The 11886-nt window shown below is 55.2% G+C and overlaps 1 protein-coding gene across 1 annotated transcript in view; it reads right to left on the bottom strand.

Annotated features, from left to right (window-relative positions):
* Window positions 1–2: 2 nt before the first annotated feature.
* The window catches only part of LOC104999895 (chromosome unknown open reading frame, human C19orf57), a gene marked incomplete at its 3' end in the record, with an annotated part of 20327 nt that continues 8443 nt past the window's right edge, over window positions 3–11886 (bottom strand). Inside the window, exons 5-10 of the mRNA XM_010855522.1 lie at window positions 9988–10069; window positions 9668–9772; window positions 7014–8294; window positions 3070–3158; window positions 404–496; window positions 3–57 (exon numbers count right to left, since the gene is read on the bottom strand). Coding sequence (XP_010853824.1) covers window positions 3–57; window positions 404–496; window positions 3070–3158; window positions 7014–8294; window positions 9668–9772; window positions 9988–10069 — 1705 coding nt within the window. The remainder of the gene's footprint in view (window positions 58–403; window positions 497–3069; window positions 3159–7013; window positions 8295–9667; window positions 9773–9987; window positions 10070–11886) is intronic.

The following is an 11886-nucleotide window of genomic DNA, read 5'->3' as shown; positions in this document are numbered from 1 at the left end:
TAGTAGTTGAGGCGCTTGAAGGTCTCCAGGTCCCGGTGGGTGCTCATAATCAGCCGGCTGGGTGGAAACAGGCCTGGGCTGTGCCCCACCTCACACTCGGGCACACTGGGCTGCTCACATCAGCTCACTCGCTCATGGGTACTCGGGTCACACCCGCATAAGCACAGGCGTGTGCACAGTCCGCATCAGCCTGCTGCAGGCAGGCTGTGACCCTTCTAGCCCCTCCTTAGAGCCTGACAACTCTGTGAAGGAGAAGCTTCCCAGAGGCCCCTCACGGGGGGGCTGGGCCCAGCCTGGCTCCCCCAGATCACTGGTACACTGGGGCCTCCATCACCCACCCCCGGCTCCATTCCCTCTGCCTGTCCCAGGGACTGTGGGTCCACGGTGCCAGCCCAGCCCTTACTTCAGGTTGGAGAGCTCCATGACCAGGCCCCTCACGGTGTCCGTCGCGTCCTCTATGCTGGCGGCCTCGCAAGTCTTGATCCCCACTCGTGTCCTGGCGGGAAAGGAGGCAGGAGGAGAGCTCACTGGAGAGCCCCACCAGCCTCCACTGGGGGCGCTCTGCTGAGCCTTGAGCCATTTCTCCAGAGATGAACACCTTTGACAGCCATGACGCCCCCTCCCACCAGGCAGGGTCCTGATGGCCAGCCCCATGGCTCTACCGCTGAAAATACACCCAGAATCTAGCCCCTTCCCCCACCAGGTGGCTCCTGTGGGGCAGTTGCCACACCCTCCTCGGCCCCCACCTCCTGCCCTTATATCCTGTCCCCTCAAGTGACTTGGTGGGGGGGCTGTGGAAATGGAAACCCAGCCCAAATCTCTCCCTGCAGCCCTACACCATCCGCCGTGCCTCCAGACCCACCCACTCCCTCTTGTCCCTCTTCCCCCTGTTGCAGCCACACTGAATTCCTGGCCATTCCCGTAGCACTTCTTAGGGCTCTGAAATGTTCTTTCCAGAATGTCTCCTCCATGGGGGTGGGGGAGGGAGAAGCTGGGAGGGGGACCTTCCCTCTCCCTCCCCATCCACCACAGGTTAAAATCTTAACCCCTTCCCTGCTATCTTTTTCTCCCCACCACTCTGCCATCTGACCAGCTAATAATTTGTCTGTTGCTCACCACCACCCCGCAAGCTCCCACCCAACTAGGGAGAAGCTGTGTTTCTCCCCAGTGCCCAGAGCAGGTCCTGGAAGACCTGGCATTGGAGGGCATCAGTGCCTATAGAAGGGGTAGACAGGTGGGGCACCACCGTATCTAATAGGTATAACCTGTGGGGAGGGAGCAGAGGGTCATACAGCTTAGCAGATTCCTGGGCTGTCACTAGAGGAACTGTGGTTCTGCTCCCCCTGCTTTAGTCACCCTGAGATGACTGGTCAGCCTGGGCCTCAGTTTCTTGCCTTTTCTCTCTTGGCCAAGGGCCATAGAAGCAGACCCCAGGACCCACCTGGGGGCTTCCAGCCATCCACGAGGGGTTGCATTGAGGCCGTCAGAGATTCACACACGAATCTCCCTCCTTTTTGCTTAAGCAATAGTAGGGGCCTTCTCTGGTGGTTCAGAGGCTAAGAGTCTGCCTGCCAGTGCAGGGGACATGGGTTTGATCCCTGGTCTGGGAAGATTCGACATGCTGCGGAGCCACTAAGCCCATGCTTTAGAGCCTATGCTCTGCAGTCAGAGAAGCCGCCACAGTGAGAAGCCTGTGCACTGTAACAAAGAGGAGCCCGTGCTCTCTGCAACTGGAGAAAATCTGTGAGCAGCAACAAGGACCCAGCACAACAAAAATAAATGTTAAAAAAAACAACAGTGGGGCCACGTTGATTAAACTGCCTCTGGTCCCCAGGCAGGGAGCGGGTGTGTGTGTCTGTCAGGGGAAGCAACATGTGGTACCACAGGTACTATACACAGATGTGTGCAAGGGCAGGGGGTGGGAGGCCCCCCTCTTCCCTGAGGAGGAGGAGCAGGAGGAAGAGAAAGGAGACAAATTCCGCCAAGGGTTGCATACCTCATCTCTCCTCCACACCTGCCAGACAGAAACAGAAACTTGGCCATAAATAATCAATCGGCCACCGCTCTGCAGTTTAAGTACAAGGTAACAGGAGAGGACTGTCGCCCTGTGCTGGTGGTCAGCAAGGCTGGGAGAAAGGACATGAACAGAGGTGATGGACTGGGAGAGGGAAGCTCTGGGGTGGGGGGAGAGGACCCTCCCAACACACACCTCCATGGGCTGGAGGAGCACACCCGGTGCCTATAGGAGGGAGAGAAGGTGGCTGCCTTGGGGAACAGAACCAAGCAGGAAAGAAGACGGGACAGACTGGGGACTCTGGAAGGCCGAGGGTGCCAGAGCAGGGGTGGCCCCGAGGTCACGCAGGCCAGTGGCTCCGAGCTCTGACCGGGTCCTTACTCCCTCCATGGAGATTCAAGGAAAGCTCTGGGCTGTCTCTCCAATAAAACGCACAACATGCATTCAAACCACCACAGAGCTGGGGGCACCATCCCAAGGGACCTAGGGAGAGATGCCAGCTTGGGTACAGGGTGCTGACTGGGAGTTCTCCACTCCCAGGGAGCAGGGGGCATGGGAAGTTTGCAAGTGGGAGTGGGAACTTTCCTGGCGGTCCAGTGATTAAGACTGCATTGCAACGCAGGGGACCTGGCTTCGAACCCTGGTGGGGACTAGGATCCCATGCCAAGTGGCATGGCCGAAAAGCGAAAATGAAAAAATTTGGGGACTTCCCTAGTGGCCCAATGGTTAAGACTCTGTGCTCCCAGTGCAGGGGGCCTGGATTTGATCCCTGCTCAGGGAACTAGATCCAGCACGTTGCAACTACAACCCCGCGCAGCCACATAAGTAAGAAATTCAGGGCTTAGCAACCTTATTAGACAGAGAAAAGTGAGGCCCCTCGAGGGAGAGCCAGGGTCACCTCCATCACCCTCATTCACAAAGTGGGAGCTCAAAAGGCAGGGGTAGGGGAGAGGTGGGGGCTGGAGCCCCAGGAAAGCAGCCACGCTCCCCCTTCGAGAGACAAGAGGACGACTCCGGCCAAGGCAAGGTCCCACGGTGCCTCCCACTCTGCCTACCTCGGCTGGGCCTCAGCACGGGGACCTCTGTCTGCACACGGGCCGGTGCCAGGCTGGCAGGGGTCCAGCTCGCCTCCTGCAGGAAACAACTGGAAAAGGAGAGTGCGCACACATGTGAGTGACCCGGCTGGGAGAAGGAGAGGAGCCACGCGGGTCTGGCTTCTCCTCCACCACACTCGGAAGGCTGAGGCGTGCTTTCCTCCTGCAGAGGAGGAAAAGTGGTGTGGGGGACAGATGCCGTGACAGCCAGACCTGCAGGCCACCAGTCCGGCTGCTCTCGCCCTCCCTCCTCAATACTAGGCCTGACCCTGGGGTCCTCTCCTGGGCCCCAGTCTTCGGACAAGCTGATCTGAGCCACCGGCGGGTGGTTCCATCCCATATTCTCTGTCCCTGACCCCTGAGGCCTGGTGTGGTCTCAGGCCTGTCCTGCGGTATCTAGGAGGGGTCAGAGAGGACCCCGGGGGTGCTGACTGTGGTGAGGCGGGCGGCTGGCATGGAGGGGCAGAGTCGGCCAGATAAGCCCCGAGTTTCATGTCAAGGAAAAGATTTTGCAAATATATTTTGAAGGGAACATTCATAATTAACGGGGGAGAGAGAGCCAGATAACCCTGAGAAGCTTAAATTTCTAAAGGTCAACGGTGGTTTAATTTTCATGGAAAATGTCAGGCTCAGTGGCTCAGCGGCGCAGGTGACGGCTCTTTGCCTCTTTGGAGCCGCTGGACCAGGGCTGTCTGTTCTTCTGAGGAGACACAAGTCCTGGGTGGGGGATGCCGTGAAGGGTTTGAGCACAACCTGCCAAGGGTCCCGGGATACAAAGGAATGGACATGAGGAACTGTCTGCAGCCCAGCAGCTTTCACTCGGATGACTCCAGCCCCAAGACACATCATAGTGTCTGCAAACATTTTGGGTTGTCACGCCTTTGCAAGAAGGTGCTCCTCGTGTTCAGAGGGTGGGGGCTGGAGGCCAGGGATGCTGTTCAACCCCCTTCCATGTACAGGATGGCGGCCAGGCCCCCAACGCCAGCAGTGCCAAGGTTGGCACGACTGTTCTAGGCAGTGGTTTCTCCCATGCACACAGCCGACTCTCACGGAGGCAACTCTGTGACTTAAAATACAATTCAGGGACTTCCCTCGTGGTCCAGAGGTTAAGACTCTTCGCTCCCAATGCAGGGGGTCCCGGGTCCGATCCCTGATCAGGGAACTAGATTCTGCATGGTGCAACTAAGACCCAGCACAGCCAAATTAAAAAAAAAAACTCGATGCCATGGATTCACTTAAGTTTGGTCATAAGAAATGTTCTCCTTCCCAACAGGGACCACGGCTCCTACAAGGGCTGTGTAGGAGTTTGTCATGACAAAGGTAGTGCTTGTCCTGAAGGGACAGTAGTGCACCGTCCCCCTTCGGAGGCCACCCACGGGGGCCATGAGAGGGACGTGGAAGTCAGGGTTTTAAATGAGGCCCTCCTTACGAGTAGAGGGGGCTCCACTGGCCCTGGGGTGAGCATCATGTCCCCAGGGAGCCACGATAAGAGGGCAGCTGGGTGTGCAGCCAGCCTGTCACTGCTGCGAGTCCCCAGGGCCCCCCCTCAGCAGTGGAGCTCACAGCTGAGCACGCTGAGGTTGCAGGCCGAGACGCCACCCACCGGCACTCTGTTCCCACAGGGCCTTCCTGCCAGGGAGGGTTCCTGCCTTCTGGAACCTCCCCACGGGAAGCTGTGCTCGGGTTGCCCAGACTTGTTCAGGAAGGCCCGGCATCAAAACAGAGCGTGCCTGGGCATCCGCGGCCCTGCCAGGGCAGTGCCTCCTGCAGCGGGCCCGTCCACCCTGGGCGCTGCTGGGTTCCTGGCGCTCCCGGCTCGGTGGTGATTTGAGTGTGCTCGCTGGCGGCACATTCAGCAGGGCTCTCCTTGGCCTGCTAGACACGCCCAAGGTTCCAGCTGCTTCCCCAGCCCTCTCCCTCAGCCACGGCCCAAGAGGGCAGAGACTGGGAATGACCAAGCTCTTCTTTCCAAGAGAGGGGTGTGCATTTTTCAAGGGCTGGGGCTTTAATTACAACGTTTCAGCTCTGTCCAGAACCTGAGTGCCTACCTCTCCCAGGCGTCTGTGTTTAAAGGCTACGATCTAGCCACACTGTGACTCGCCTTCTGTAATCTTGATTGTCTGGTGATCACAGCAACGTGCGATGCACAGTACAAAGAATTGGAGCCAGGGCAGGGAGGCCCGTGTCACAAACGACCCCTGGCCATCCCTTGGGAAGGCAGCACCTGAGACCCACATTTCCTCGACCCAGACATGGTTTCCCTCCACGGCTGGAACAGCTGGCTTCCTCCAGCTGGGCACCAGATGATGTCCTTTGCTTGTTTGGGGGCTGTATCTTAGGAAGAGACTTTTTAAGGGCAGAAATGACAGGGTACAAAATGCTCACTCTGGGAGAGGCAGATGGAATGGCGCTACTGAAAACCTCATGGGGGCAGAGGCCATCCAGATCTGTTCACTCCTGCCACAGAGCAGGCTCTCAAACCTCAAAAACATTTTCAAACAGGGGACTTGCCTGGTGGTCTGGCGGATAAGACTCCACGCTTCCAATGCAGGGGGCCCAGGTTCGATCCCTGGTCGGGGAACTAAGATCCCACATGCTGCAACTAAGCCTGAGCACCCCAACTAGAGAGCCCGCATGCCACAACAAAGACCCAGAGCAACCAAAATAAAGAATAAATTAATAAAAGTTGAAAAAAAATTTTTTCAAACACCCCAAAAATAAAGTTTTAAAACAAGGATGGCCAAAGATGGAGGCCACGTTTGTGAAGTGACATGGGCTCTGTGTTGGTTCCAGGTCAGAACGGTTGAGGCACAGCCGTAGAATCAGGCCACCTGGTTGTGATTCCCTCCTGGCTGCCTCATGGCGGGCAGGTGCCCCACCTTCCTCAGCCTTTCAGCCGCACCCCGTGTGTGGAAAGAGAACCGCCCACCTCTGAGTGTGAGGCCACAAAACACTGAGGCTCAGGTGGGCAGATCCCCAAAGGGAAGCCCTTGCAAATGCCAGCAGACAGGACCTCCCTGGTAGATAAGAATCTGCCTGCCAATGCAGGGGACATGGGTTCAATCCCTGGTCCAGGAAGACCCCACATGCCCCGGGGCAGCTGAGGCCCTGCTCCACAACTACTGAAGCCCTCAAGCCCTAGAGCCCATGCTCCGCAACAAGAGAAGTTACTGCAGCGAGAAGCCCTCACACTGCAACAGCGAAAGAGTAGCCCCCACTCACTGAGAACGAGAGAAAGGCCGCGCAACAGCAGCGAAGACCCAGCACAGCAAAATATATAAATAAATAAAAAGATGCTAACCATCATCTGACAGCAGAGTTGCCCCAAATCTTCAATTTGTAAAATAAAAAACAAAAAACAAACTGCAAAGCACAGTAAGTGAAAAACAAACAAAAACTCCAGCAGACAAACGAAAGTCCATGTGTATATTTGAAAAAGAATGGTATCAGGCGACCCTAAAGATGGACAGAGGTTCTTCCCAGCAGTGGGGTGAGGTCCCCTCCCATGGGCCCAGTTCTGAGGTCCCTCGCTTCTTCAGGTAGCCCCTTGTGGTCTGGCGCCCTCTAGACACCCAAGGAATCTCCATGCAGAGCCGGGCACTGAGGTGTGCAGGACGCAGGTACACCGGGGGCGCTGCCTGGGCCGACAAAACATGTGTGTATCACGCCCTGGGGCTCCTCAGCTCCCAGACGGACAGGCCCCTCAGAGAAAGGCAGGTTAACCTTCCCAGGACATCACTGGCTCCACACCCACTGAAGCTGTGACTCAGACCCCAGGACTCATCTGCTGTATAAACAGGTCACCACGTGCCCCTTTTCCCCCAACTATTGGACGCTTTGGGAGGGCTCGTGGCCGTCTGGCGCCTGCCCTGGGGCATGTGGCTGTAAATCAGGGAAGTTCTTACCTGCTCCGGTGGGGCTTCAAAGCCAGGGGCTTCCAGGGCATCCTGTATTTCACTGTCTGGCAGGAAGTCGAGTTCCAAGGCTGGTGACCCCTCCCAGATGGCCTGCTTGGAAGAGTCAGCGGGGCGCCAGGGCTGGCCTACAGGGCCTGTGGGGGTGTCTGGGCTGTTCTGGCCTGCCCCAGCATCCTGGGGAGGGCCGCCCACTGCTTCTTGGTACATCAGTATAGCAGAGGCTCTGAGGGACAAACCGAGCCCCTGGAGGTCTTGTTTGCGGCTCGGGCTCCCTAGCTCAGCTGCCTTTTCAGCTGCAGGTTGTGACAGCCCAGGCTGCGAGCGCACACCTCCCAACCCTTCCTGATCCGGGCCTGGCACCTGGGTCTGACCAACATCTGGGCCCGTTTCTAAGGCTGAAGGGCTGGGATCCCCAGCTCCTAGTGTGGGTTCTTGGGTCTCATGAGGCAGAGGCAGGGAGGCTGCAAAGCACCCCAGGATGTCACCAGGGGGCTCGTCTTCCCACTGTGCCTCCCCTCTGCCTCCACTGGTCACCCCAGTGAGAGGTGTGCTGCTGAGCAGTGCCCCGCTGCAGCCTGCGTCGGGAGCCTTCCCACTGGGAGAGGCGGGCACCCTGGTGCTGACCTCCCCGTCTGGCCCAGCCACCCTCAGAGCCCTGTGTTCTGGCTCAGCGGGGTCTGTGTTCACATCTGCGATAACAATGGCCCCAAGTGGTGGGCACCGAGGGCCGCTCCAGCTCCATTCTGCTTCCCTGCCAAGGGTTTGCAGGGGGAGAGGAGGGCCCAGGGCTGCAGATGGGGGCTCTGGGCCCAGGAGGCTACCTCCTTCTTCCCGGAGCCCCTCAAGTTGGTCAGCACCTGCTAGTCCTTGGGCACCTCCCTGCTGGGGGGCTCCTCGCTCTGGCCCCATCTCTCCAGAGTCACTGCCTGGCAGGGGCCCTTTCTGGCCCTGATTGCCTGGAGCCCAACCCTCCTCCGTGCTTCCACTCTTGGGCACATTGGTCCCAGGCTCTGACAGGTAGTCCTGGCCAGCTCTCTCTGAGGCCGAGGGCACCGTCCCCGACTCTGGGGAGGCGTTGGTGGAGAAGGAGGGCTGAGGATCTGCATCACTGGGCCCAGGGGTCATGGGGCTTAGGCCACTGGGCTCGGTGCAGGTGCCATCTGCCTGGGTCTGGTGTCCTGGGTCCCTGGCCTCCTGGAGGGCAAGTCCTGGGGACTCTTTCTGAGGCTGGCTCCTGGTCTGCTGTGCACTGGGTTCTGGCAGTGTTCCCTGTAGAGAGAGAAAGACTCAGCCTTGGGCCTTTAATAATCAACTGCTCTGAAGACTTTTCTAGCCATCACTGCCCCTGTATGAAGCCTCAGATGCCACGAGGCTGACAGTGCCCCCAAACAGGGATCTGTGTGGATCCTGGGTGGGTTTCCCTGGTGGCTCAGCGGTAGAGAATCTGCCTGCCAACGCAGGAGACCTGAGTTCAAGGTGAATAATACTGCAGTGAACATGGATACACAAATATCTGTTCTGTTTATGGATGTTACCCATGTTTTGTTTAATTCATTCATCCATCAACAGACACTTGTGGCCATATGGTTTTTACACCTTCCTCTGAGTCTACTTAATGCCCTGGAGATCCATCCAAGTGGTTATGTGTATCACACTAGTTTGCTCCTTTTTTTTGAAATTGTGTTCTGTGGTGTCAATGAACCACGATTTGTTCAACCATTCACCCGCTGAAAGATACGTGGAGTGTTTCTGGTCTGGGGAAATTACAAACACAGCTGCTGGGAACGCCTACCAATCACTTTTTAGGGGAGTGTGTTCCAGAGACAGCGAACGTGACCCCTGGAGCTCACAGGGGTAAGGACAAGACAGCATGCTGTAAAAGCCCCCTCGGCTCATGAAAAAGCTTCTGAGAGGCAAAGGGGTTTAGGGACAGAAATTCAGGCTGCCTTTCTTAATTCATTTTTAATTGGAGGATAATTACTTTATAATATTGTGTTGGTTTCTGCCATACAACAATGTGAATCAGCTGTAATTTTATCTATATACATATATAAAATCCCTTCCCTCCTACCTCGTCCCCCACCCCAGCCCTCTAGGTCATCACAGAACCCTGAGGTGAGCTCCCTGTGCTATGCCCGGGCTGCCTTTCTGAGTTTCGCTACTTTCACCCAATTTGGGGCACAGAGCTCTGGCCTCCACAGTTTCAGTGCAGGCACGCTGCCCTGAGCGCCTCTCACAGGCCTGCAGGCTGCTGACACAGCCCCTGCTGTCCACAGATGCCTTTAGTGCTAAATATGGTGGTGGTGGGGCTGTGGAGAGGTGCAGGGCTGTGTGCATGCTCAGTCGTGTCTGATTCTTTGCGACCCCATGGACTGTAGCCCGCCAGGCTCCTCCATCCGTAGGATTTCCCAGGCAAGAATACTGGAGTGGGTTGCCATTTCCTTCTCCAGGAGATCTTCCTGACCCAGGAATCAAACACGTGTCTCCTGCATCTCCTGCACTGGCAGGCAGGTTCTTTACCACTGAGCCACCTGGGAAGCCTAGTCATTGTCAAAGGAAACCAAGGTTGAACTTGGCTGCTGAGGTGGGGCCAAGAGGTGGTACACCTACAGAGCTCAGCCTGGCTGATGGTAGGACCTTACCGAGCTGAACACCCCCATCCTGAGGCCCTCTTCCCTCCTCTCTGCTTGTCTCGTCACTGTCTTCCTGGGTTTTGCAAACTGGGGGACAAACTTCCCCACTGAGTTCTGTGAAGCAGATAACAACAAGAACAAAACAGCAGTAAAGATAAAGGAGGAATGAGGTCTTGGAAATCAAGCGCGAAAATCCCCAAACCGGTTTCTGTCTTGCAGTCTGTGCCTTCCAGCCCCAGTGCACACTCCCACCAGCAGCTGCTGCTGCTGGACACAGACCAGCTCCCCAGCATCTTCTGTGCCTATGTGAGGCTACAGAGCAGGCTCACCTGGGAAGGAGGAAGGGGAACTGGCTCCCTTTCTGGCTGCCCAAGGAGCCCGGAGGGAGCATCTGCTTCATTATCAGGAGAGCTGGAAGGAGAAAGACAAAACAGGGGAGGTTCTCAAGTCCTCCTACCCCGCCGTTAACTTGTGTAGCGAGACAAACAATGGAATCCAAAGGCAGAGGAGTGCTCAGAGTCTCCAAAGAGGGCGGCCCTGGAGCACCTGCTGAGAAAGGGCGGGGTGGAGAAGGGACGCATGACTGCCAAGAAGCCGTTCAGAGTCCCATGCCTAGAAGCCAAGCTGCCTTCTCTGGCAGCACTTTACTCTTCTAATCCCAGTAACTGGCTCCTGGAATAAGAACAGGGATTCTCATTTGGACTGACATCCCAGCCCCCAATTCTACAAATGCTAAAAAGTTGCAGATACAAAAACAAAAAAACAAAAAAAAACACGCAGTGTCTAAAAACACGGGTGTATTCATAATTGCCAAAATGTGGAAGCAATTGAGAGGCCCTCAGCGGGTGACTGGATAACTAAACTGTGGTAGGCCTTTCCTGATGGTCCAGTGGTAAAGAATCTGCCTGCCAGTGCAGGGGACACTGGTTCAAGTTCTGGTCTGGGAAGATCCCACATACCGAAGGGGACAAGAAGCCCATGTGCCATAGCTACTGAGCCCCTGATTTAAAGCCTGATTACTGAGCCCATGCGTTGCAAGTACTGAAGCCCATGGGTCCTAGAGCCTGTGATCCGCAACATGAGAAGCCACAGCAATGAGAAGCCCACACCACAACCAGAGAGGAGGCCCTGCTCTCCACAACCAGAGAAAGCCTACACACAGTAACAAAGACCCAATCCAGCATGGCCAAAGATAGATAAATAAATAAAATAATTTTCAAAATAAATAAACTCTGGTACATGAAGTGGGACAGCATGCAGTGCTAAGAAGAAACAAGCTCTCCTCTACTCAGTGCTCTGTAATGGCCTATATGGGAAAAGAACCTAAAAAAGAGTACACGTGTGTACAGCTGATTCACTTTGCTGTACACCTGAAACTAACACAACACTGTAAATCAATTAGACTCCAATAAAAAAATTTGAATTAATTTTTGACCACACCCCAAGGAATGCAGAACTTCCTAAACTAAGGATCGAACTGGTATTCCCTGCACTGGAAGGGTGGAGTCTTAACCACTGGATCACCAGATAAGTCCAAACTTTTTAAAAATAAACAAACAAAATTATGCTATCTGCTTTTTAAAATAAAATTAAAAAAAATAAACGAGCTCTCAAGCCATGAAGACACGTGGAGATACCTTAAATGCATGTTACCATGTGAAAGAAGCTGATCTGAAAAGGCTATGTATCGTATGATCCCAATTATACGATATTCTGGAAAGGGCAAACTATGAAGACAATGAAAAAGACCAGTGGTTACCCAGGGTGTGGTGAAGGGAAGATGAGTAGACTAGGATTTTTATGGCTGTGAAAGAACTATGCATGATGTTGTACTGATACATGTTATTATTCCTCTAGTCAAACCCACAGAGTGTGCAACACACAGAACGTAAACTTTGGGGCTTCTCTGCTGGTCCAATGGATAAGAATCCACTTGCCAATGCAGGAGACCCGGGATCAGTCCCTGGTCCAGGAAGATCCCACATGCTGCGTGGCAACTTAGTGTGAGTGCCGCAGCTTCTGAGCCTGTGCTCTAGAGCCGGGGAGCTGCAACTACAGAAGCCCTCATGCCTTAGAGAACACGCTCTGCAACAAGAGAAGCCACTGCAATGAGAAGCCCATGCACCGCAACTACAGAGGAGCCTCTACTTGCCACAACTAGCAAAAAGCCAGTGCAGCAACAAAGACCCAGCACAACCAAAATTAAACAATAAAAAAAAAAAAAAGAA

This window comes from Bison bison, unplaced genomic scaffold (genome assembly GCF_000754665.1).
Source record: "Bison bison bison isolate TAMUID 2011002044 unplaced genomic scaffold, Bison_UMD1.0 scf7180017864365, whole genome shotgun sequence".
In the NCBI taxonomy this organism is placed as follows: domain Eukaryota; kingdom Metazoa; phylum Chordata; class Mammalia; order Artiodactyla; family Bovidae; genus Bison; species Bison bison.
Note: the sequence above shows the minus strand (reverse complement) of the source record. Positions and strands in the feature narration are given on the sequence as shown.